General features: G+C 43.4%; 1 protein-coding gene across 1 annotated transcript; it reads right to left on the bottom strand.

Moving 5' to 3' along the window:
• Positions 1–27,496, bottom strand: LOC308067978 (organic cation/carnitine transporter 2-like). Its single transcript, XM_080397788.1, has 10 exons — positions 26,838–27,496; positions 17,560–17,663; positions 14,393–14,547; positions 12,886–13,057; positions 11,783–11,909; positions 7,276–7,376; positions 4,022–4,236; positions 2,549–2,731; positions 1,931–2,066; positions 1–1,308 (listed from the first exon to the last, which is right to left on the bottom strand). Exons 1-10 carry the CDS (start codon positions 27,228–27,230, stop codon positions 1,221–1,223), a joined length of 1,674 nt encoding a protein of 557 aa, XP_080253914.1. The 5' UTR covers positions 27,231–27,496; the 3' UTR covers positions 1–1,220.
• Between the last annotated feature and the right edge of the window lie 241 nt (positions 27,497–27,737).

Below are 27,737 nucleotides of genomic sequence, written 5' to 3'. Positions count from 1 at the left end.
TACATATATATTGTATGTATTTAAAGAAACACAGGCAATGCCACAGGTGCTTCCACAACCCAAGGAACAATTTCTTGGCAGCTTGTCAACAAGATTTTTTTAAAAACAATTCAGAAACAATCATCAATTACATGAGCTAAGTGAAGTAACAGACCTCAGCAATCACACAGTTGGCACTTGAGAATTGAGAACCAGCGGTCAGAAATACATTCTGAATTTTGTTCTCAGTACATTCCACCACGAGGTCAATGCAGTGGCATAAATTAACACAAACATTTATCTCCAAATATATTAATTGTGTGCGTATGTGCACGTGTGCAAAAGGCACAGAGCAAACACAGGAGAATGTTTTCCATCATCCAAATTGCACAGAAGACATTAAAACAATTTAGACAAAAAACTTCCACCACACATCAAAAAGGGAAGAACCCCAAACTAACACCACTCCCTCCACAGATGGATGAAACCTTTTGCATAATTTAAAATAAATCCAGCCTGGAAGCAGGCCACATCCAGGGTCGGATGTAAACAACTTCACCATGCAGGTACAGTTGAAAACCAGCATTGGAATCAAGTGAATTTTGTGAGCAAAACTTCAGTGCTACAAACAGTTTGTGCAAGACAACTCTTTCAACCTATGTTCAGTTAAAACGTATCAAGTTAGAATTAATTCTCAAAATCTTCCTTTGCATCTTTCAGAATTCCCTAACAAATTCAGCACGTGCAAAGCAATTTGTCTAAGATCAGACAAAGGCATGTTCTCATAACCTTCACTGTAATAACTATAATAAATAAGTTTTCTGTCCAGAGACAGAAGTCAAGGACTCAAACCCAATTAGCAGCTTTTTCTGGCAATTTTTAGTTCTTGATGTGCATTAGCTCTGGAGAAGGTTCACTGAGGAATCCATGTACCCTGCCTGCTCTTGAACTCATTTTCAAGTATCTTTCAGCTGAACTATACATTTAAAAGTTATAAAGGATTGATCAGATTGTTCCATAGTACTACTGCATTAAAACAACTGTGGCTGAAAAATCTCTTTGAAGGCTATACAGTATGTATGTTCATATAAAAAGAGAATGTACGGAACACAGTGTTTAAATTAATAAATAAGGTTAAAATTACAGGAACAAAAAGTGTGGCCACTAGCCCTTTCTAGAATGAATTATAGAAGAAAAGTCCATTTAAATTTGAGTCCACCAGGAAGTACGCAGGAGTTCCATCAAAAAGCTGTGCTTTTAAAAATCTCTGGATTTTCTTCTTCCTCCTTGGAATCTCTTGTGCCATTAGAGGCAGGCCTGTATTCTAATCTGGGGGGGCGTGGGGGTGGGGGAAGAAAAAAAAAAGAAAGAAAAAAGAAAACTTTTTTTTTAAAAAAAGATGAGAGAACAGAGGAAGAAAATACCTTTGATATCCTGAGTCCTACTTGACATTACAGACTCCTAATTTTAATACCCTGTTGACTTGAGTTGGACAGATCCCTTTCTTACTCCAGGTGTACGATTATGTATCATTTTCAATCAGAGCCATGGCAAAAGGCCAAATGCTCTCAATGCCTTCTTAGGCCAGTTGAACTAAATAGGAAGATTTCAGCCCTTCACCAGTACTTATATGATTTTCAGAACCTAGAAAGATAAGATTATAACCCACAAAGTGTCCCTAAACCTTTACAAAGCAATGCACTTTTATAAATGCATTTCCCATACGTGCTTTTATTCAGTCCTCAGAGTAAAACAATAAATTTGGAGCCAAGAGATGTACATACGAACATAAACACTTGGGAAGAGGGACCAGGATTCCAGCCAAGCTCTTATATTTTCAACAGAGCATTAACTACACTACCAAAACCAGCCCCTCACTCTGACAATACCCAAGCAAGTCCGCTCCTTGGAACAGAGAAAAGGTGTGTTAAGATCAGAAAGTGACACTTACCCTTTCACCAACAACATTTGCTCAATTGTGTCTGGAAGAGGCATACCATAGCTTTCTGGCAGAAATAAAGTTAGAATTCCTGACAGCACAGTCAGGCTCCCCATCAGGATGTAAGGCAGGAATCTATCATAGGCACCTAGCAGAATAAAAAACATATATTAAAAAAAAAAGGTAGCACCAGCTCTAAGTCTCTGATAATGTTTGTACCTAGATACAGGGCTTTATCCTGCCAAGATTTACGTGTTCAGTAAAAACCAAGCAAACTAACCCCCCTCACAGCCTGGCATTCAAGGCATATGTTGTTATAAATGTGGTTTTAGGAACTCAAGAGTTTCCTATTGGGAAACAATAGCTATAAAAGCTGTCCCTATTGAGTCAGTAACATTGTAAGTCTTCAGAGCACCTGTTCAACAGGGCACAAAAGGCTGTCTCTCTCCTTTACAATCAATCCTCAGAGATGCCGAGACCTTTATTTTTACCTTCAGCTGCACAAGACACCTGGACCTGGAAACAGAGAACAGTAGAAAAGCCCAACAGCCCTCAGGGGCAGAACACTCATCTGGGTAACTTTCCACCCACCACCATCTCTCCTGCCCCTGCACAGACTAGTTAACTTACCAAGGTAAACGAAGTAAGGTGAGAGGATGCTGCCCAGTCTAGAGGCCATAGAACTTGCTCCAACTCCCATGTTTCTCACTACTGTTGGGTAGAGCTCAGCCGTGTAAACATAAACCATTGAAAAGGCAGATGTGATCCCAAATTTCCCCAACATCACCAGTAGAATAGATAGTGCACGGATATCTGAAATCAAAACATAGCAAGGACTTCCATACAGCTCTGCCAATTCATGGTAATTCTTAATTCCATTGTATTTGTATAACTCCTGCCCAATTAATTCCAGTATCTGGTGTCTTTTTTCCCCTGTACATGTCTACAAGCATGGGCAACATTTTTAATGTTTTTTGGATGGTTTTTTTTGTTAGTGTTTTGGCTTTTCTGTTTTTAAATTACTAGGACTCAACTTTCATTTCCTCTTGAGCATGAGGCTTCCTGCCAAGCAAAAAGTAAGGAGAACAGAACAAGAACTGGAAAGGTCCTCTCAGATTTCAGGGGCCTGCTATTGCAAACAATGACATATACTCCTTTTTAGTAAAACGAACAAAATTAAACATTGAAACAAGTTATTTTTGGTTCCCTGCTCTGGTTGCTCATTAACATTCCTAGTTACAAGTCAATAATTTAATTACAGGAAGCTGGGTTGACTTTAACTGGGATAGCTAATTTGAAAATCAAAACAGATTGCATCACTGTCCGATCAACTCAAAAGGACAGAAGAAAAAAGCCCAAAACCTAAAGAGAATGCAACACATACATCACCTGTACAAAATAAGCAAGGCAGTTCTTGCACATTCTCTTTTGTTTATTCTTTGATTTTTAAACAACTGCTAAGCAACACCACACACCCCACCCCACACCCCATATTTAACATCATCAGTAATGAGTCTGTAACGCTATTAATCCAACTGGCCTAAAGATGCATATGGTTCGGTATCCAATAAATGTTATTTCGTCCTCCTTTCCAGTTGCCAACCATTATTTTAATTATCAACACTAATTCAGTACAGTTAACTGACAACACTAATTCAGTAAGTTCTTTGTGGAAGCGTTTCTGACAAGTAACAACTCCCCTGAATATAACATCAAGAGCCAGTCACTGACAGCTGCTTGGGAAGGAAGTTCTGCAGCCTTTTGGTCACCTCCAGTTACTAAATTCTGGTGGGTCTAGTCCTGGTTTTACACTTGGGCCTTACCAGGGCACCTCGCCAGGGATGTACATTCAAGGCAAAACTGGAATACAATGCTAATCCCAACACATCACAGAGCCAATGACCCACCTTTAAAAATGCATCTGAATTGACATGTTCTGTGAGCTCCTTGTGCAGCACCACTGAGAACCAAGGAAGAGGGACTAAGACAGGACATGATACCTGTATTTAGTCCCCTCAGGACACTTTTCCTCCACATCCGCCCAGTGCATGGTACTGCACTTCACCTATCATACATATTTGAGATCAACTAATGATTCCATACGTGAAGGCACCAGCTGAATGAAGAGAAGAACACAGCCTCCCAAGAATAACGCAGCAGCCATTGAATACCGTCGAGGCAGATTTCGAAGCAGCAGCCAGGAAATAACGTAGGCTGGAACTTCAATCACTGCCGAGAGGAAGCAGTTCACATAGACATCTCCATGCAAGTTAGGTGTGTCAAGAGAAAGTCCAAAATAACCGACAGAGATTATCATCCTGAAAGAAGCAGAACAACAGGATCAGACAAATTTCTGTTCTTCCTGAGGTTGCCATGACCTTCTCTTACATCTCTCAAACACGGAAATCACTATGTAAGGCAAACTCAGCATCTGCCAGATTTGTTCAGCTCTGAAGCAGCTCAAGCGCTGACTTCAGAAACAGCAAGACAACAATTAAACAGTCCTGATGCTTTTTACCTTTCAAGCTGCTCTTGAATTCAAAGAATAAAATATATTTAAAAAACCTAAAAATATCCTATTCAGCATTAACAGAATTAACAATGCTAGTTGTGCTGATGGAGAGGGTCTGCCTAATTCTCACTAAGCCTCCGTACTGCAGGTCACCCCAGGAGATAAGTGATGATCATTCATGCAATGATACAGCAGTTCCCATTACTAGTGGTTACAGCCTTTGGCTGAAAGTTTGGACTACTGAATTTCACTGCTGCCGAGGCCTACAGTAGCTTCCTATCATGTTTACCAGGGAGTTCTGGGTGGAGAACATTGTTTCTGGATCATTACCCTCCATGCTTTGTGTATAAAGTCAGAGAGGAGGAGTAGGGCATCCTGGCAGACCCAAACAATCCGGAACTTTCTCTGCTGTGCCCCAAGCTGGCTGGGCAGCATCCAAGTCACGTTTGCATGCCTCAGTGCCTGGGCTGGTCAGTGCAGCAGGACAGAGCCGGGGGGCTGGGAACACTGCCATCCTAATTGTGCTGCTGCTAGATGACATCTGGGTTCCACATGATCAAGGGAAACACACAACCGGCCTTGGAGACAAATCCTGTTGTGTCTTGGGAGATGCTGGGAAGAGAAGGTTATGCTTCACCAAGTATCACATGGTAAACAAGGAAATAATGGGTACCAGATCAAGACATGTTCAGGTGCAACACTGAGGCACAGAGCACTCTGCACTTCAACTCCTTCAGCATCTATGTTACAAGGGAACCCAGAGAAAAAAAATCACTGTACAGCATGAAGTGGATCGCTGACAAAAGATCTGCTCTTCCTCACGTCACATGGGAAGAGCCTTCACAGTCCAATCGCTTAAAATAAGTTGCCTGCCTAATGTGCTTGGCAAAGCATGCAGTCATACAGCTGAGGGTAACCCCTCCGCTGCTGTGTGCCCTGCCAGCTAAAGCTATTCTTCTCCAGAGTAGTTAGGCGATGATTTCCACAATGCTGTGCAATATGTCCAGCCCTGTGCTCCCAGGAGTTATTTGTATATACAATAAACGGTGCTTGCTGGAACCCACTTTCAGTAGCAGTTTGCCTTAGCTTATCACATTGGCAAACCTTGATACATTTTCTAGGAAAACTTTTAACGGTATTTACACATCCTAGGGTGACAAGAAGCCAAACTTCCTCCTCCCTGATAAAACCCAGCAAAGGGATTAGTTTAAAGGCCTGCTGCTTACTCAAAATTAACAAAACACTCAGCAATGCATAGAAGTGATTTATTGCTATCTGCAAGCATGCTTTTTTACAGAGCCTCTTTTATGAGCTCTCAATTCATAACGCAAAATATGCCATCGGTATACCATGGGTTGGAAAACATTGCTGTGAGTCAGTACAAGATACTTTCATTTCTGGAAATTAATTAAAAGGAGGTTCGGCAACTGATACGCAAGGTAAAAAGAGTGGAAAAATTGCTCAAATCACTGAATATTTCTCTGCAAGAGGAGGCAAGATTGTGTAAGTCAGCTGTATATGTTCGACATTTCCTGCCCATCATAAAATTTCATTTATCATGTGGTAAAAAGCCCTTCAGCATATGGAATGGGTTACATATTGCCACGTTACTGTTTCTCTCAGATGCCTTCTCCTACCAGAAATGCTGTTCAAACAGATATTGCATTTGCTTTTTACAACCAGAGACAGAAAATCGGCTGTGCCTAGGAACCTGCTGCTGATCTACTCCGTGCAGCTTAGAATTAGGACAGACTTAATGCTCTAGCTCATTTCCAATTAGAGGTGAGAGTCAGCAATTGGACTTGGAGGTAAGACAACAGTATACAGAAACTGTACTGACATTTCTGCAAAGAAGCAATATTACTTTTCTTTTTTGAGCCGTTTTCTGCTCAGGTTCCTTTCTCAGTGTGTTTGTAACACTGTGCTTGGTGATGGGCAAGGGAATCTGGCTTAAATATTAGCCAAGTCATCCTTGGACCCAAAAAGCAACATTGGCTTGTACACATTGGCAGCTTGGTGGACTGAACTCCAAGGCTTTGCCTCACTAAAGCACAGGAACATTGTTCAAAAAGGCAGCAAATAGACTTAGTTAGCTCCAAAAGCACTTGAGGGACCTTCTTGGTTAGGGCACTGTAGGTACATGCAGTAGTAGAAGCTCATTTTTATGGCCTCTGGCAGGCTAAGTTACCCTCTCCATCTTCTCTTTTCTAAGCAATTACAGCTTCACTGACATTCCCAGTACAGGAAAATAACAACCATTTAATCAAATAGAGCATAAAGTATGACTTCAGCTAGTGCAGAACCAAGCTGAAGATGGCAGGTCGACAGAGGAGCTAGCAGGAAAGTTTAGGGAAATCTCAGATTAGAACTTCAAAGACAGCTTTGAAAAAGAGATGGGAAGATTCTCCCCACCCAGGTCAGGCCTCCTGGTGTTTAGACCCCTGGGAAGTAGATCTCTGGCGGGGGCGGGGGGGTGGGGGTGACACGAAGACAGGGCATGACTCATTCCTCTTAAAAGACTTCGTTACAGTCAGCAGAGCACTCCCCAAGGCCGGTATCAGGCAGGATTCCCATGCATCACTGCCAGCTGATCTGATTCTTACTCAATTCAGGATATGTCTGACTGCTTCAGAAGTAACAATCCAGATGTGTTTCTAGACTGTTACTGAAATGAGGAACCTACGTAACCATGTTTGTAAAAATTTGGTTGGTTCAGCCAGCAGGTCATTGGGTTTTTGAGCTGGTTTTGTCCGTATCTCTTCAGAATACCTTAAGTGGTCAAAAAGCAGTTTTCTATTGTTTTGCTCCTTTTGTGCTTACATACACCTGAACTGCACTTGCTTACCAAAGAATCACTGACATAATTGTGATAGTTAGGATATTTCGGGTTTTCATTAGATCCAAAATGGTGTACGTCTGTTGCTTCTGGGACTTCAAATCTTGCAGCTGAAAAACAAACCAACCAACCACAGGAACATTAACTTCTTGCAACCAGAATTATTGTGAAAATAAGTCCCCCTTCAACTTATACATCAGTATTTTCATACACTGCAGAGCTAAAACAGGTGCCTCACTTTCAATGAAACACCTCTAAGTTGTAAGAGCCAACAACCCGTGAAAGTAGTTGCTCCTCCCTAATTTAAAGTCACTTAAAATTTAGGCTGAAATTAGTAATAGTTTTCTCTGCCCAATGCTTCACAAAACAACTGCTTATTGTTACTTTTATACTTGAATTATAAAGAAATAGCATTAATTCATGATTTATATATTGCTTCTGGCAGGGTTCTTGCATCCAGTTTACAGCACTGTGCCTTGAGGATCACGGAAATCAACTGCACTCAGACAAGAAAGCAAGGATGATGAGACATTTGGAAAACGTGATCTGTAGAAGTAGGTTTATTTAGCCTGAGGGCCAGAAGACCAAGAGCATCTTAAATGGTCTTCCAAGATCAGAAAAAAAAAAAAAAAAAAGTGATAAATTGTCCTTCCATGTTCACTGCAGACAAGGCAAGAAATAACAAGATTAAACTGCAGCAGGACAGATTTAGTAAATGACTCCTCATGCTGGACCTAACAGAAATGTATTTAAACTCAGACAAACCAGCTAATGAGCTGAAGAGTCCCCATCATCATCCAGCCTGTTTTTGAGACCTTTTTCTAAGAATATAAGCAAAAAGGGAGCAAGCTTCTCCTTTCCCCTTGAAACTTTCTAGCTCCTCAATATAAAACCACTTCCATGTAAACAATGGAAGATACTCACCCATGAAGCATGCAAACAAGTTTTGTGCTCAGTAAGATTGTAAAAAAGGAAATCATTTAAGGTTTTTTTTTTTTTTTTAAATCAGGACATTAATTTAGACCCCTAACAAGGGGTAACAAGGGAGAGATTTTTCAAAATATGTAAAGGGTGATTTAAGAGGATGAGTGACTTGGCAGTGTTAGATTTATGGTTGGACTTGATGATCAAATAGTCTTTCCCAAACTAAATGATTCAAATTATCAACTCTGATAATGGCTGAACTCTGCTAAAGTGATAAACGCTATATGGCTGAAGAACCACAGTTTTCTGAGCATGTCACATTTTTCACAAAAGATGGATGTTTTCAGGATTTATCACAGGCTACTTACTCATCAGTTTAATGGTATTTTTAACAGCCTTACAGTATGAACATTAACAAGATTTTGATCTTACAATCTTCCACAAATTCTTTTTTCTGATAGGATATTTTGTATCTATCCGAATCTGTGACACTATCAACAGTTAGAAATCTAACCAAGGAAGAAATAAGCATCCATCTTAGCAGCTCAAAATTATCAAATGGAAAAGGTAATACTGAAATATTTTTACTTTTGACAATTTTTGAACTGTACTGCCAAGACACAATATTTAAGTAAAGACTCCTCTTTGCACAACTAGAAGAATCACTCTTGCCTGACAGACCTGTTATGCGCAAGCACAATAAACCGTACACAAAGATTATGTTCTCCCTTGACTTTTTTAAGTCAGCGTGACCTGAGAAAGCCAACCTAAATTTTAATATGTTTAAAGACTGAATGCCTTTTGTTGGCACTGTGTACTTTTTCATGGTATGTGCAAACGGTTCTCAACAAAAGTAAACTATAATTGTAGTTTCAAAAGAATGCAATTACTCACTACTTTACACTTTTCGGAACACTTTCCGCCTGGACTAACATACCATGCTCTATTCTGCATTAGTTCAGCTTATTTAATACTTTTTTCCTTAAAACACCAGGCTGGTCCAGCAGTAGTTGGATGTATTCCAGGGCACAACACACCAATAAAGACAAAAGCAACCATCAGTTTAACTTCATTCCTCAAGAACCTCTCTTCCATATTCAGTTAGCAAAGTTTCTTTTAGCAAGCTACTTGCCGGACACTGATTTGGGGCCCTTAAGTCTTGTTCCTCAAGTCAAAATATACATTATCTCCTCAATGTCTCATAAACTTTATCTGAGCTAATGGGAACGCGAAGTTCATGTAACCCCTGCAAGTCAGGCGAAAATTCTTCCCGAGTGATACTCTGTTCTGAAGACCTGGAGGATAAAATAACAACCTGATGCTCATGCACACCAAGTTTCAGTGTATTTGTTTCCATAATTCTTCATTTTCTATGAAAAGTAAACAGTTCTTTACATCTGATGGCTTTCACTCTGCCTGAAGACAAACCTCCCCCACACAGACTGCAGGCAGCTTTACAGCTCACAGCCCTTTCTCATAAATCACATGATCTTTCCTAAGTACTCTCCAGTTCTGCCACTATTTGTTGCCAAGAAACCAGCAAACAGGAAACAAAAAAATGGAGAAAAAAACCCAAACAAACCACAAAACAAAACCAGGAACACTAAAATTCAGCGTCACAGTTGATGAGAAAAAAGAACCCTGCCTTTTAGGAGCCATAAGCAGACAAGATGATCCTTAGCAGGACAAGCTAGAACAAGAAGCTATGAGAAGGGCATTAAGGGCAAAACAATGGTTTGACATTAAATCTATCAAGCAAACATTTCCATCCCCCTCATATGGGATAATTCAACCAACCAGGCCCTATTTGTGCTCCATGGCTTGTTTGCAACCAGTCACCTGCTGGATCCTAACTGGTTTTGGAGTCTAAATACCGCAGGTGCTGCTCCCTACCTGCACGGGTTTGAGGAACATTCCAAACACGAGCTGGGGTTGCTCCTCTGTCCAAAACTCACGTTCCAAATGCACGAGGGCTAAGGGCCAGATGGATTTCTGAGAACCTCTCTGCAGCATAAACATGTTTCCTAAAAACTCAAGAGATGCTGCGAGCCTTCTGCTTTGGAGCTCTTCAGAAAGCAGACAAGAACACTGTAAACAGACCACTGATGTAGAGAAGCTTTGCACACATTTTTTGGCCACAGCATTACTTTTACCTTAAAAAGTAAAAAGATGGAAGGAGTTCTGCATTCAAACAATGCCTGTTCGTGGAGCTCATTTTCCTTTGAGTGTCGGAATGTTAATCTGCGTTTCTGAAAGCTGATGTGCCACTATTTACCTGTAAACATGCACCGCATACTCCAGCCCACCCTGCGGCAGAAGCCAGCACTTCTTCCCCTTGTCCAGTGTTCCCTGCGGCAACATCCCTACTCCTGCCCCTGCCTTCTGCAGCTTCTAATCCAGTCCCATTCAGAGACGGCAAACAGAGCAGCATTTCTTTCTAAGAATGGGAGACAGAGAATTCCAGGGACAGTGACCTTAAGCAGATGTTGTAGCCAGAGCTTATTTTCTGTTCTGCTGCAGTGCTGGCAATGGGCGTGAGAAGGAAGGAGAAAAAAAAAAAAAAAAAAAAAAAAGAAAAAAGGAAAAAGGCACGTTCTAATGAAAATCTAGGGGAAAAGCTATCAGAAGAAGGTCTGGGTTTTCCTGGCAGTCTCACTCTGTTCCAGCAAGACCAGGATTCTATCCTACCATGTACAAGTAAGTCTGGACAAACAGGTAGGTTTGCCCCTCAGCTAATTCAACCCCAGCGAAGCTATTTAAATCTCAACAGCAAACACACTACAGTCTAAAGGCTAGCCATTTCCCTTTTAGCCTGGTACAGAAGCCTTGTAAAGCAAGTGAGTGTGCAAGAGATTTTCATGTAAATGACAAGACAAAGTCAATTGTCAACCAGAACACAACTGGGCAACTGCCCAGACAGATTCTACAGATCTGCCTAAAAGAGGCATCCATTCTCCCGGATTATGCAAACAGTTTGTCTGTCTGACTTTTGCAGGTCACGTTTGAATGAGTGTGGAACTGCTTCTATGCCTTAAGGTCACCAAACAGCTCAGACAAAGGGGAGATACCCAGAGGGAACACAAACATGTTGGAAGAAATAGATAGGAAAGAAAAGATACTGCTAGCTACACCACCCTGAAAGATGCTCGAGTTTTGCTTTCCTTAACATGGAGTAGAAATTGGAGTTGAGTATGAACTAGGTTAACATTATTTTCAGTGCCACTGGCCAGGATTAGTTCTGTGTTAAACTTTTATAGAACTGTATTACACTGCACAAGCATAAAATCTGTTCAGCCCAAGTATCTGGATCACAAAGCAACCGGTACCTCAAATTCATTACCCTCCCACAAAAACTAGAGTTTAAAAGGAGAGAGGCAGCTGTAAACCGATCCAAAAGATGTTTGCATTAGAATGCATGTTGTCATTCCCAAGGGAATTGTGGGGAAAGGGTATTCTGCTTTTTAGAAAAAGGATGACCTCTTACCCATTTGAGAAGTAATATATTGCTAAGTCAAGTCATATCTGGAAATTAATAACTTTACACAGTCATTATTAAGTCCAACAAACAACTGGACTGCTAAATGACTCTTACCTCACTAGGGTCAAGTATTACATCTGGGGCTGTAATGCCGTTAGTTTTTGCAGCCTTTCGGATGATGTCCTCTGCCTCTTGAAATCTTCCCTGGGAGATCAGCCACCGTGGAGATTCTGGAATGACCCTGCAGAAAAGGTTCAGAATAACAAGCCTACATTTCCACAGAAAGCACTTGCTGCAGACACCAATACACATTGTTCCAGGCATGAAAATCTCAAAACTTGCCACATCTTGCAGAAATTAGAGCAATGACAACAGAAATCAGATTTACAAGAGCAGACTAGTACACTGAACAAGAGCAGACTAAAATGCGTTTGTGGGTTTTAGAAGTACTGAGGAAATTAGCAATGACTCGGAAAAAAGCAATAAAAATCTTCAAAGCACGGGAAGACAGTTTAAAGAAATTCAGAAATGTGAAACACAGGCAGCACGCTGTACGTTAAGAGGCGTATTCTTAGAGAATAACACATATAAAATTACTAACTGTAAATACTGTCACATAAAGGCAAGTCAGAAAGCAGAATTCACCAGTCATTGAACGTTCTAAAAAACGGGATGGCATCTCCAACACAAATGCTAGTGGACGTGAAGAAACACCACCCCCGTGTGGACCACTGAAACTTTACACACCACCTAGAAGTACCTTATTAACCAGGAGGAAAACACGAAGTCTCACAGATACGCAAGTCCTGTTTTGTAGCTTGTCAGCTCTATGTCACCCTAGCATTGCCCAGCTTCCCAAAACAACTGTCTTCTCCTGCCCTCAGTTCAGGCCTGCTTTTAAAAGCTTATGGATTACAGGTCAGTGCAGAAGGATGCAGTTTATTGACTTTTTATATTATTTGCATGTACACCACTTAATTCTATAGAAGCCTACAGAAAATGAAGAGTAGGCTTTCCAGGCATGAATCAGATCACCCACAAAGCTGTGGACTTGCAGCTAAACAGCTGGGAAGAGTAAAAGACACAATGTCCGTTCTTCATCTGCCCATTTCTGAATGTCATTGGTGAAGGCTGGTTGGCTTGGAGTCTGGATCTTAAAATTTATCTGTAGACAAGAGCTTCTAAAGACTAAAGTCTTTTAACTTAGTTATACTCACCACCAGAGCGGGATGCAGAGCAGCCCAGGTAAAGTAAGCGCCAGCAGCAGCATCCGCCAGTCTCTGATGAAGTAAGCAAACAGTGGCAGCAACATGTAGCCAAATGCATAGAATATGCAAACGCCCAGTGTGCAGAACAGCACACGAATTGACTGGCCAAGAATTTCAGTGCCTGTTCAAAACAGCAGAGTGAAGATTAGTATTTTAACTTAATAGCAACCAAGTAACTTACGAAAACTACCTCTAAGAATTGGTTTTGAAACATACTGCACTGATAGTCCCAGTATATAGCGTGGTCTGCCATCCAGTTTTAGAGGCACTGCAGAACTGCTTCACGCAGTGATCCTGCATCAACCCAGGTCATTCTACATATAGAAGGAAGAGAACTGGGCCATACAATATTTCTGTAACTCAAAGTAGCTAATACTTGCCTAATTTTATCTTCTTTGAATCTCACACTTGACCTGAGGAGCTAAAACCATCTGACATACTACAAAACATTCACAACAGTTAACCTCAGCTTCATCTCTATCAGGTCCCCTCCAGCTCATGGAGAAAGACCAGCTTCTTTAAAGAATAATTCAGAGATGCCTAAACTAGGCTCCTGACCCATGTCACCTTCTAAAAGACTATTTTGCTATTAGCCAAAAAACCTCACACTCTTTCGGTGTACACACGTGGAGTTCACGTTGAATCACTAACAAAGGCCAGGCTACTGGCAGTGGAATTAAACGCACAAACAGGGGTCAGTGCTTCCCTCTGAAATGCTTTGGGACCTGCAAATCAAGAAACATAGAAAGAAATATAATCTTCCTTCTTTCCACAGAAATCAAAGAAGATTACAGATGTTGCAGCAGGATGTGTGCAGTGAGGTTAGCTGAACACTGCTTTCACGGCTGCACTGGCCTTCTCTGGCCCAAAAGGAATTTCTTGCCAGCATTTGGTACTTTGGACAGTGAGGTCACTGTAAATAACATTAATGAAAAAACCCTTTTTTTTTCAAATGTCAGATTCATCAGGTAATTCACATTCCCATGATCATATATGGCCTTAGTTATACTGAAGATCTACAAAGCAAGAATCATTATGTCATTTAAATTTTTATGCTAGGCTGTTTAAAGGACTTTATAACGCTTACTCTACTATTTTTTTTTTGCAAGTCTTTAAATCAAATAGGCATTTAGGCCCCAAAACGGACAATAGAAATCCCTGAAAAATCATGTCTTATACATCTCTCCAGCTAGAAGGTGGACTTTATTTCAAATAATTGATTTCTGTCATTTTGCTTTTTAGGTTGGTAAGCCACAGAATTAATTCAGATTGCACCTCTATCAACTAGGAATGTCCAAGGAGAGGACAAGTCATCCAAGCATAGTAAGGACACATCTTAACAGTGCTGCTTGGCAAAACAAATCAACCTAAGCCATCAACCTAAGCCAGTATTGAAAAGGAGTAGGAAAAACACAAGACGGAAGAACACATACTGTGCCCAGCAGGACTTTCATACCAAGAACAAATGCTGCCACGTAGTTAGATATCTGTCCCATGCCGACCAGCACAAAGAACACTGAAAACATCTCCCAGCTGGTAGAGAAGACCTGTATGAAGCTGAAGACAGTCTGCATTGCCAGAGTTGCAAAGAGCACATTCTTCCTGCCAAACCTTCCATGGACAGATTAGAAGGAGGAGGAAAAAAAAAAAAAAAAAAGAAAACAGGGGAAAAAAGAAGAAAAAAAAAGAAGAAAAAAAGAGATGATTATACAATAGCATGAATGAATCTTCAGAAACAGAAAAATAAGATTACTCACACGCATACTTAGGGAGATATATTATATCTGCAGAAAGCAGAGGTTCAGGAAACGTGACACGGGCACAGCTATTCTGAATACACTGGAAAAAATCCACTGGCCCAGAGAAAACAATATTCTAAGGGCTGCTAGTTAAGTTGCCTTTAAGTATGTGCTGTAATGCTATTTCCTTCTTACTGATAGGATGAACAGGGAAACAAATCACTGGGAGCAAAATATTTAAAATGCAAGAGTATTAGGTGCTCCTTGTCCTCTAAGGAGCACACAGTATGACATAGATTAGCATGTGGGAAAAAAAAAAAAAAAAGGAAAGCTTCTGAAAAGTAAAACTCAGGTTTGTAAGATGCTATTATCAGCTAGTGATCCCATGCTGCAATCTTCATTCCACTTCGTAAAAAAAAAAGAAACAATTTTAAGGGACTCTGGCAGTTCTATCAGTGAAGTATTAAAAACCAAACCAAACCAAAGTAATTAAACTAAACCCAACCCATCAAGCTGTTACAAGGGTCAGTGCTGATGTCCTGGCCCGGGCAGCCCCACAACACAAGCAGACTTTGCAGCCTGTGACAGGACGTCCACCCCACTCCGAAGTCAGACTCAAGCAGAGGGTCTCGAGCTGGTGCCACAAGCCTCGGGCAGGCCATGACGCATTCACAATGGACCCTGCAAAATATCCTGTCAGTCTCAATGTCGTGCCTGGCCAGGTGCGGGGCGCAGGCTTGCTGCACAGCTTTCCGTACCAGATGGGCAGACGGCGGCAGCAGAAGACCGCAGGCAGCCTGGCTGGAGCAGACTCCTGACCACGAGCTAGTTGCTGCTGCACTGGGTGAGGATCTCTGTCACTCTGTGAAGGACCTGCAGGAGACTCCCATGATTGTGAAAGTGTGAAGCTGGTGGCTTCTGCCACCAGGAGAACAGCTCCTGTGTCACCTGCTCGTTAGTGACCATGGAAGACACTCAGCATCCTTGCAGCAGCGGAGGGGCTGAGAGCTCTTTTGAACAAAGCATCCGAGACCTGCAGCAGCACCAGGATGAAGTGGCGGGAGACTCCCCATAGCAAAGAGGAGATATTGTCCCTCACATGGGAGAGCAGCTGGAAAGCATGGAGCTCTGCCTGGGGATGGATGACGAGTAAGCTGAGCGCTTATGGGTTGGGATTAGCAGGCAGACCAACAGTGGCACCACTATGGGTGTCTGCTGCAGACCACCTGATCAGAAAAGGGTAAAAGAGGCATTCTTCAGACAACCACAGCAAGCCTTGTGTTCACAGGCAGAGGCCATCAAGAAATAGTCTGGGTTGGAAGGGACCTTAAAGACCACCCAGTCCCACCCCCTGCCACAGGCAGGGACACCGGCCACCAGCCCAGGTTGCCCCCAGCCCTGTCCAGCCTGGCCTTGGGCACTGCCAGGGATGGGGCACCCACAGCTGCTCTGGGCAGCCCACCCCAGTGTCTCACCACCCTCACCATAAAGAATGTCTTCCTAATATCTAATCTAGATCTACCCGTTTTTAGTTTAAAACCGTACCCTCCTGTCCTATCGCTATATGCCCTGGTAAAAAGTCCCTCTCCTGCTTTCCTGTAGGCCCCTTTAAATCGGGAAGGTCTGCTATAAGGCCTCCCCGGAGCCCTTTCTCCAGCAACCCCAGCGCTCTCAGCCTGTCTTCATGGGGGACTTCAACTACTCCAGTACCTGCTGGAAGGACAAGACCCAGGAGGTTTCTGGAGCGCATCAATGACAATTCCCTAATGCAGATGACTGAGGAGCTGACAAAGGGAGAGACTGGTGGACGTCAAGCTCGTGAACAAGGGAGAACTGTTCGGAGATGTAAAGGTCGACAGCAGCCATGGCTGCTGGCTGCGCAATGGTGAAGCGCGGGATCACGAGGGGAGGATCAAGGCCGAAGGCAGGATCACAGGGAGAGCAAACACTGGCCTGATCAGGGATCTATTTGGAAAAATCCAACAGCATATGGATCTGGAGAGAAGTCCAGGAGAGCTGGTTCATTTTCAAGGCTCACTGCCTCCAAGCTCAAGATTGGTCCAACCTGATGAGCAGGAAACAACATAAAGGCCCTGAATGATGCTACAAGATTTGTGGCATAGGGATTATGTTTCCAAAAAATAGGAACTCTACAAGTAAATCAGCAAATTAGAGGATCACATGTTGTTCTCTGAGAATCAGGAAGACAGCACACAAAGCATTGCACAGCAAATCCCAGGGAGAGAATCAGAAAAAATGAGCTTAAAAAACCCCAAAGAAACAAACAGTCAAGATCACAAAAATTAATGGTGTCTTCCATTTTATATTTTTAAAAAAAATGTTTGTACTGATAAAGAAGCCTTTGTTCTCTGGAGTACAGCTCAACAGCATTCATGCTTTTCAGCTTCTACAAATGCAGATCATTGGTTTTATATGCTGCATTTGATGATGAGGAAGAGAAGCTATGTGTGTTTATAAAAAAAAAAAGAATTTTAAGTTTGACCTCAAAGAAAGGAAAACAAGCCTTAGGGATCTCTCTGAACATAGTCCAAAGTAATTAGAAAAGAATGCCATTGATTGATTTTTTCCACATGAAACTTATCTCTTACACCTGCTTTCTGGCATAAAACCAGTTTGCTTGAGAAGTGATTTCACTGAAAAAATAAACAGATAAAGGTAACACCCACCAACAGTCTTTGTAACATTCTGTTCTAGTGCAGGACCTTTAGTCTATACTCTGTCTACATTCAGATTAGCCAGTCACAGAACAAAGACATGTTAGTAGCTGTAGAAAGACACTTACAAAAAACTTCACACACAAGAATTGCTTACAAAACAGCAACAAATGAAGAGCCAGCAGCTCTGGTGTATATATATACTTTACTTGTCTGAAAGCTGTCCCGATACGAAAGATCCAAGCAGGACGCCCACAAAGAACAGGGAGGTGCTCAGGGGTCCTTTCCAGTCGTCGTCACATACGAGATTCCACTGCAAGGAGAGAGAACACGAAAGCCTTTTAACAAACAGGATCTCCTCTTCCTGCTCAGCCCAGATGAAAACATACCCTTTGGACAGAAAACCTCCATGAGAGAAACAAATAACTAACCTATTGCACGGATGCAGCTCCATGAAAGTAACGGCAAGGGATGCCCAGCAGCAATGGGCAAGGGCCACCACCCTGAGCCATCTCGGAAACCATCCAGCTGCAGCCCCAACACTACCTTTAGCTGTGACCCATGTGGCTTTCTTTACACAGGTGATGGCTGTGCTATTTCACCTACACGTGTACAAGTGATGGTAACTAATTATTTCATAATGCGCTTGGTTCAGGTCCCTTTCAAAGGCTCTGCAGCCCCTTAAACTGCTGCAGTTCTGCTGGTTTTGGAAGGAGTCAGAATAGATTCCAAACTTCCCTGCATGCGGCTAAGTTTGCCATTAAAATTTCACATTTCTAATATAAGAGATACTGAACTATGGAAACAAGAATATAGAAAAAATACTTTAATACCATTCTGAATGAGACTGGAGACTGTTCACTCCTCACTGAGAACCTAACTAACATCATTATCATCTCTGGAATACAAATAGAAATACATACCAAACAAACAAAAATTTCCAAAATTAAAACAAAACAAAAAACGTAGTAATAGAAGAAGAAGAAAACAAGATATATTTTTTAAATGAAGACTGCAATAGTTTCCAATCTCCTACCCATTTCAGTCTGGTATTTTTGAAGCAGTACTTATATTATTTTTGTACCTATACCAACAGCTATTATTGAAAGACTCTTAATTTTATTTTGGTTATCTGGGGAGAAAAAAGCGTGCAAATATTAGAAGGACAAAACCCAGCAGGGACACCTCATCCCTTACCTCACTGCTATGCTGTGGCTGGAGGAGTTCCCAGTGCTCTCCCAGTCCCACCATGTTGCCCAGCAGCCTGCGTGCTGGGGGCAGGAGGTGCTGCAGCCCCACAGGAGAGGAATTTGGAGGCACCCAATGCTTCTGATGTGAGGCCAAAGCCTCCTGAACTTAATTACACAAACAGCTCCCACAGGGCCCCTTCTGATGTTTGAGGGACAGAAACTTTTAATCTGTATTAAAAGGTTGAAACAAAGATATTCACCCTGACCCTAATAATTAATCCCCCTTGCCCCCCCAATTACAAATTAGTAAGTATAGCATGTTTTACTCTTAAGTTTTTTTAAATTTGTACTGGAACACTCATCAATGCTTTGATCTACCCCATAAGAAACCCAGCTGCTGCACGTCCCAGCTCTGCCATCCACACCTTGTCCATGGTCCCCTGACAGCATTTTGCTTTGTCCGCCAGCCCTGCCTCCTTAGCATAATGCCTCTGACTCCAGGAGCCTCACAGCCCTCAGTCTGTTAACAGTTCACGCTACAACTACATCCTAATGTATGTTTTAAGGTTGGAGGATCACTAAAAACCTTGCACTGAACGAACAACACCAGCAATGGCCTTCCACTCTGTGATCCCAAAGGCAAAACTCAACTGAGCCACCACCTATTTCATGGAAGAGCATCCAGTTAACTAGAACTGGAAGTTCTTCTAGAGGTGAATGATGCTCATTCATACTGGCTGCACTTTCATCGGTGTTTGTGTAACTTCAGCTGCCAGCCTTGGGCTATCTTATGAATTCATGTCCATCTTTACTATTTTTTTTACGGTCATAGAAGCAAACAAAATGAATACAGTTACAAATTGGGAAAAGGTGCAAGTCATTTCTTAACCTCTCCTTTGATAAATCTGACTGGTTTCGTGTCTGAAAAAAATATCTCCTTCTATCAGACTTCATACCCATTGACATTATTCTTGCACTTATTCCCCAAACCTTTCCAGCCTCACACCACCTCAAGCACAAGCACCAGTGCTCAGTGCAATGCTCCAACAAATCCTACCGACACTATCAATTATGCATCATCATGGAAGTTCCTTTCAGAACTGTGGCTTCCTAATGTGCTAACAAATTTATACCACTCATGTAAGGGATGTAACTTACTATAGTTATCAGTAACATTTGGATTAAAATCTGCAATTAACATTTATAATTAAATCTCTATTTACTGAACAGAAGTTGTACTACATTATAGATTAAAGAAAGTTTAGGCAATTCTGTGACGACCACAGAGGCTAATCCAGCCAGAAAGCTTCAGCAAATTGTATTTGGCAACTTGGAAATACGTAACAAAAGATCATTATCAAATTTATACAGGCCAAAGGTTTCAGTGGTTATCATATGCCCTCATATGACAACACTTAACCAAGAAAATAAATACCACAACTACTAACTCTGTATTAATAAAGACTCGTCTACTCACAAAGAATTATCTTTACATGAGCTACTGGAGCCAGACACCTTCAAAAACAGAATTAAAATCTAACTAGCCAAACATCTAGCTCGGTGATTTATATCTATCATTACTAAATAAGTCATTATTTTCCAGCTGCTCACCCTGTGCTTGCAAGTTAGTCATCTCCTTTCATCTTACACCCTGTGCTTTGGCACAAGGCTGTGCAACATTTGGCTTTCCAGATGCTGGCATGCTTGTGCCCAGCAACAAACATTTTCTTCAGACCACTGAGGTAGAGACATTGCTTGAAAAAGTTTATGGTATTGAAATGTTTTGCACTGTTCTGCCAATAGCTTCTTGCATTGGTAGGTGGAAACACATTGGTCCTTAAAACATGGCAATTATTATCAGCTTGTTTTTCTGTCCACTCTATTACAGCAATGTTAGGAACCATTATGCTGAAGACCGTTTGAACCAGGCCTCGAAGTGAACTTCAGTATCAGGTTTCCAAGGAAAATGACTTTGGTTGTGCAATACCAGTTATTTACAGACTCCATAGATGCACAACCATCAGAACAAAGGGATTTTAAGGTCTGTTACCCCTTGCCCCAGGTAAACGAATGCTGAAGTCTTCAACTTTTTAATGACTCACCAACAAAGTCTACTATATTTCTTGTCAGTGGTGGTGGCAGAGGCTCCCAGAACCATCCTGCAGCTACACCCTTCACTCAACTACACATTGCCCACAAAGAAGTCACCAAAGTACTACTGTTAGAAGACCAGCATTGCAAAGAGCGAGTGTCCCAGGAGTAGTTACTGATAGAAACATGCTGCTGGCAGTGCTGTTTGGACACAGTATACTGTGACCCAGTGCTCTAAAATCATGTGCTATTTTCACTTCTTAGTGTCCTTTGAGTTAGCCTGCTAGCTCTAATGGCCTTTGCCCCAGTGAATGAGATAAGGTTAACCTCAGCAAGGTATCAGGGCTCCAAACAGGAGAAAAACATTTCAGCTTTGTTTCAAAGAGCAGCTGCTGATGTTGCAAAGAACCGAGCTGCTGAACACTGGTACCCAATGCTCAAGGCACAGCACATAGCATTCTCACTCAATTTTATTATACCTTTAGAAGAGGACATCCTCTGTTGCAGCTTAAACTTATCTTCTTTCTCAGACAGCTTGCAGATATTTTGTGCTTTAGCTACTTCCCAAACAATTCACCAGGTTGAGTTACATCTTTGTCAGCAGCCTCACACCTAGTAGCAATAATCACTTGCACATTGGAGTCAAGATGCATGGGGAGATAGGTGCCTCCGTAAGCGATTCCTGGCTGATACCAGCTGCTGGTGAGGACAGGTGGAAAGAGGGGACAGGGAAAAGAAGACAGGCTATGGAAACGACCAGGAAATCCAGACAGCTTGGGGGAGAAGGCAGAGGGACTGAAGCCATTACTTCTCGAGCACAGGTTTGGGACTAGAGTATGAAACCGTCCTAGGTATTCACAGTCATCACTTAAGCATGTATTTAGGAGAATCCTTTCCAAGTTCTGCTTCATCTCTTACACAGCAAGTCAGCTACCTGGAACCACATATCCAAATCTCTTGCTATAAGGCAAGCCCAGTTACAAAACTGGGAAGAATAAAAAACAACCTACTCCCTCGGATCTTCTCCCTCCCACAAACACAAGGTCCTTCCCAACCACATTTTATTAGCTTCCAGTCTTTTATCACAATACAACCTGAACAAGAAATATTAATGCAGGTTTATCCAGAATTACACTAAGCAGCATACACAGAAGTGTGTTTATCTTGCTAGAATAGTGTTTCCTGTGTTCCTTCTTACACCTTTCCAATACTAAACTGAACATTAATATAACACCTCAACCCAAACAGAAAACTACCCTACAGTTTTCATACAAACTGCAATCACAACAAAATTCAGACTCCAAGATGAAATATTTGAATTATTTTAACTACAAGCTGTGGAACAACATTAAAAGCATAAAATAACAGCATCAAACAAAAATTGCAAGGCAAGTTTAGGCAGACAGAATGCCCCAAGTCCAGCTGAAGATACCACTATACAAGTAAAAAATATAATTCCCGAAGATCTCTAGGCACTTTAAAACCTTCAGGGCTGAAGAGTAATTTCCTGTGTACAGGCTCTGCTTCCACTGCACTTGCAGAATATCACCTGCCTCGAAAGGAGAGCTGGCACTTCATGAATTACTAACAGTAAATCCTGCAATGGCTCTCATCCAGTCACTGATGCAGGTCCCTTATCCTGCTTCACTTTCACTGCAATTGTATCATCTTGCAAGAAATGACAAACCAGGAAGTAATAACATTCTAGTTGCTAGTAACAAGATTTGTATCCTATTTAAACATAAAATTTGCCCAATATTTTTAATGCATCATAACATGGAGATTGCAAGTCTAATTACAGGCGTGCTCTTGAAAACTTCAGAAGTTCTTGCAATACAGCATCGCAGCAAACAAATACATACCACCACCAAATACACACCACTACCAAGTACGTTTGGAAAGTTACAGAAGTAGTTGCAAAACCACCAACAACATAATTTAAGACCTCACTTGAAAAAAGCATGTTTCTCAGATTATAGAGAACTGTTCCACCACAGGAGAACTCCCACTTCCCTAACACCATTAACGAGAACCCTAAACAAAGAAGAACTATGACAAACACAGTAACTTTAATAGCCTTACTTGGTTACACCCGTGTTACAAGCAAAAGCCTTTTAAGAAAAGGAATTTTTTTACAGCTACAATGTATCATGTCCTCCCACTCTTTCCCCCCCCAAAAAAACTGTTTTCGTCTCTTGCCAAGAATAACACACATGATAGAAAAATGAAGTGGGATAGTTCCATGTACTAATATTTTCTTTTCAAAATCAACATGTTAGCAAAAATTTTTGAAACTAATCCAATATCCTGTACTCTCTCCTGCCACTTGCTTCTCTCCACAAGTAGAGGCAGGTTCAACAACAACAAAAAAACCTCACCATCTCATAACCTTCGAATCTGGTCTTGCCCGTACCCATATAAATATCCTCTTCTTACTTGAAAGCTATGAGTGTTATTAAACACCCTTTCCTCTGAAAATACATTTGTATATTTCAAATACTTAGAAGTTCCAGATGTTACATTAAAGCTTATCAGCTAAATGTAAACAGAGGTCTGTATCTACAAAATATAGATTCCGCTCAATTTTTCTCCTTGTAGTTGTTTTAAATTTTGACAGAGGTAAAACTTGCATAGAACAGGAAGGAAGGTGCCAAATATTTCATAATTCCAGTGCAGAAACTTCACCCTCCCCCATATATCAGATTTTTGAGATGACTGGAGAAAAAGGAAACAAGGCACAGACATCAGAAACTGAGAAACATGAGCTGAGTTTTAAATTAAAGGTAAAGACAGCATAATGAAAACATTACCCTATCATTAATTGTCCATGGTACCTCTAAAAGAGCATTGTTTCCATTAAACTATATCAATTGCACATTTCTGACCCTGCACTTTGTAGAATTCTGAGGAGTCCTGCATGACGTGCTTCTTAAACCACACCTTTAAAACCTCAGTATTTTACAAGTACTTCTGTACATGTCAGACATTTATTTGTATTTACTTCTTAAATGAAAGCTAGACCTTTTTTCCCTTATTCTGACAAGAGTATTAATACTAAGATTTTATACTTGCAAATCACCTAAAGGTCTTTCCATAACTTTATCAGCACCTGGGGCTGAAAAGCTGTCAGTATGAACTTCAGCCAGAAAAATAAGCAGTTATTAACCTACAGAAAGAAAGAGAATGCACCTGTTTTAAAAGATGAGAGATAACATGGGGGTGGCTAACACTAATGAAGAGTTCAGTGAGAGCTGAACCTGGATGACACGAGCTTGATTTACACTTCAGCTCCTAGCTCTGCTCTTAGAAAATCCGCAGGTGTCCCTGCCCATGGCAGGGGGTTGGAACTAGATGATCTTTAAGGTCCCTTCAAACCCCAAACCATTCTATTATTCCATAAATTACAATGTCTAGCATGAGCCTGTGTTTTTATTATGGTAAAGCAAAAAATGCATCTCTCTGCCTTCCAACAAAAAGTGAACGTTGAAACCTCTGGTTTGACAGCTGTATCACAGTGCCTCTTCGTGTCATTCCAGGTGTCACCACTGCACTCTCCACTTGTTTCCCGAAGGTCTTCTGGCATAGCCCGCTGACCTTCAGGGACAGGGCTCTGACAATACAGCAGGGCACTTGAATCCCTGGTGTGCAGGGAATGGAAACTTCTGAGCCTTCATAACTGCCTAGAACTTACTCTCTCTGCATGTCCCTGCATGACAGAGCACCAGCCCTGCACCAAGCCTCAGGACACTTGGCAATTCCCACCACGTGCATCCTTCCTCTGCAAAAGCCAAACAGTCGCTGAAGCTTGTTAAGAGCACAACAGGCATAAAACACGCAGTTCTGGAGTACAGCACCTGCACTGCTCTGATTTCAAACTGATGAATAAGGCAATACATTTTTAGAGGTTGACAAAGGATACGTGTATACAAAATACACTGTCTATTTATGCTTCAGTAAGTAAGAATTACTCCCGTATGGACTAAAATGTTTTGACTATGTTGTCTAACATCTCCTCATCACATCATATTTCCAGTTCATTCATGCTCTTAATAATTCCACTGCTCAATTCTATTCCCAGTTATTCAGTACAGCCCCATAACAGCCACAATAGGCAGAAGTTAGCCTTTTCCCTTAATTACTCCAGCTTTATTCCGTTTACTACCACATACAAACTTTTATTACTCCTACATTCTTTTTTTATGGGACTTATGGAGGAATAGGAATAACACAAATGGCTTCTTGAGCCAAAGTAAAGCTTTTCTTATCCCCTGAGCTACAGCATTTCAAACAGCAAGAGACAGAAAGGGATTTTGTTACAGGGGAGCTGGTTAAATACTGCAGACTGGCTAACAACAACATACTGTTGTTAGCCTGTGTGAGAAAAGGAAGCCTCTCCAACTGAGAGGGAACTGAATGTTTTAAGTCTCTCCTGAAAAGCAGAACCATAAATGAGGCCTTTCCCTAGAGTCGTAAGAGATTCAGCAAAAAGCTTTCTTTAAAAAAATCCCCCCTTCCCCCTCCTGGTGTTGGCTACGGAAATCTGGGACAAAGGTCCTCATGATTATTCAACAAGTTAGAGATATGCAACCAAACACAAGATTAGTTAATCATAAAACCAGCAGCACCAAGCCAAGAAATTAAACAAGTTTAACACCAAAAACCTACAAGTATGTGAAAGGCCACAGTTCTTGCAAAACTCCCTCAGAAGCATTAATATTAAAGGAGAAAAAAAATACTGCCTCAGTGCATGATGTCTGGGCAGACAAACACTACCTCCCACAGACACAGAACATCTGCCAAACCATACAGACAACGGGCCAGAGCTTCTGGGGAGTCTCCGTAAAATGTTAGCAGCTCCTGTTTTTTATAGATCATAAGACTCCTGGACAATACCCTGATAGCTCAAGACATCTTAATTTACAGTAGGCCATAGCTCAGGGAAGCAACTCTGAAGACAAAGTACTGGCTGAAGCCACATCTAAGCCTGGACAACCATTACAGTAAGGCACTTGGAATGAAACCTGTACATTCAGCTGAGTGAGACTGCCCCGAGAAGATGCCAATTTCTTTACACTGCCCCAAGAGCAGCTCAGCCTTTCACAACAGTGCATTTCAGCAATGACCAGGATCTAGAAATTCAGAACAGCTTTCTTATCGAGGAAAACAGCAGTTCTTCAGAGACAGGTGAGGCAATGCCTTGTGCCACTTGTCAGAATCACTCAAGCCCTTGCTGCGCGTGTTCAAGGGAAGTTTCCAACAACCCCAGTGTCACCACTTCCATGCCTCCCTGTGCTGCTGTGGCTCCTCTCCCTTGCTCCCTTCCTCACCCCAGCCCTCCTGAAGAGGATTTCTGTGCTCAGATCAGCTTCTGGTCATTAAGCACTCACACCCATCACTATCCAAACACCCATTTTGCAAAGCAACAAATAACAGCAAATATAGTTCCAGCTCTGTCAAATTTATCCATGGGCACAAACAGGCAACGGGGCTGTACAACTTTCTGAAAATAAACTCATACATGTTTTGAAATTCAAGTATTCCTCAAAGTCCATTTCCTCGTATCTGAACCCAGCCTGGGGGGCTGCACAGCTTTCTCTTGGAACAGGAGGAACCGGTGGCGCAGCGCTGGTTGGGCCCTGGCGCAGACTGGACTGGAGGGCGTGTGAGCAGCAGCGAAGCCGGCCTGGCCCACAGGTGAGTGCGGGGACAGAAGCCACGGGCACGGCCACAGCAGGGCCATTGCAGGCGCTCAGCAACCACCAGGATCCTTTTGGACACAGCATCGGACCAGGGCTGCCGGCTTGCTGCATCCTGCACAACTCAGGGTGACTTCTACTGCCCACCTTTTCGATCTACTACCACCCAGTCGATCTCCCGAGTTGAGAGAGGTCTCTGAGCCGAACGCGCCGTCCCTGTGCTGACCCTGCTCCCTGCCCCGCAGACACGCCAGGTGAGGTGCCTGCACTGCCCGGCAGCTCCCGCACCGCTGCCGCGCTGGTTGAGGCACTTGGAGGTTCCTTTTGCAAGTGGAAGCAGACAGAAGATCTCAGTGTGAAGGCAGCACGCCCGACCGAACAGCGGGGCCATGCCCCAAGCCACGGGGGCGCCGCCCCTGTGCCCCGGTAACTGCCCGCTTCCCCCTGGCTCCGCCTGGGCCGCCCGCCCGCGCCCCCCGCTGCCAGCGCGCCCCGCCGCCGCCCCCGCACCTCGGTGACGATGGTGGAGCGGTAGACATCGCGGCTGTACTCCCAGCCGTCCAGGCACGGCTCCAGCTCCAGCGAGCCCAGCTCCACGTCGGAGCCGGGCCGCAGCCCCAGCGCCGAGAAGTTGGCGAGCGCGGCCAGGCGGTAGCGGCGGCAGCGGCTCGGCACCGCCCGCCCGCCCCGCAGCTCCAGCGGGGCGCTGGCGTTGAGCCACTCGCCGCTCAGGTTGGCCCCGCGGGGCACGGCGCACCGGTGCTCGGGGGTGCCGGCCAGGAAGACGATGGAGAGGCCGTTGAAGCCGTTGGGAATGATGCTGGCGCTGAGGAGGAAGAAGACGAGGCGCTGGAAGCGGCCCCACTCGCCCAGGAAGGCGGTCACCTCCTCGTAGTCGCGCATGGCGCAGCCGAGCTGCGGCCGCCGCTACCTGCGGGCCCGTCTGGCACGGGTAGGAAGCGGCCGCCCCGCGCCGCCGCGCAGCCCGCCGAGCGCCTCGCCATGGGCCGGGCCTCAGTGGCGGGGGAGCGGCCGGGGGTGGGGTTTGCAGGCGGAGGCCCCTCAGGTGGAGCCGGCCACAGCCCGGTCCGGCCGCCTCCGCCCGGCGCCGGCGGCTCCCGGCATGCCCTTCGCCCGGCCGGCGGGAGGCGCGGCGGGGGCTCGGCCCCTGAGGTTTGGCAGAGCCGGGCGCAGCCTGGGGCGGGGACACCTTGGCCGGGCCTCCCCTCCCCTCCCCTCCCCTCCCCTCCCCCGAGCCGAGCCGAGCCGAGCCGAGCCGAGCCGAGCCGAGCCGAGCCGAGCCGGCCTTGCGAGGCCTGAGGGAGAGAGGGCGGGCGCCGGGACAGCGCCTCGGCCGTGTGTTCGCAGCGAGGGCGGGAAGAGGCGAGCCCGGTGCGCCGGTAGCGCGCA

Source organism: Falco punctatus (assembly GCF_963210335.1).
Source record: "Falco punctatus genome assembly, chromosome: 8".
NCBI classification, from domain to species: Eukaryota; Metazoa; Chordata; class Aves; order Falconiformes; family Falconidae; genus Falco; species Falco punctatus.
This window is presented reverse-complemented; position numbering and strand designations above follow the sequence as displayed.

What these genes read in the sequence shown, in the direction of transcription:
- LOC308067978 (XM_080397788.1), bottom strand. Translation starts at nt 27,230, where the DNA reads ATGCGCGACTACGAGGAGGTGACCGCCTTCCTGGGCGAGTGGGGCCGC. An exon ending in TCGGGACAGCTTTCAGACAA is followed by an intron (nt 14,548 to 17,559) that starts GTAAAGTATATA and finishes TGTCCATGGAAG; the next exon opens with GTTTGGCAGGAAGAATGTGC. An exon ending in TAATACTTGACCCTAGTGAG is followed by an intron (nt 7,377 to 11,782) that starts GTAAGAGTCATT and finishes TTTGTTTTTCAG; the next exon opens with CTGCAAGATTTGAAGTCCCA.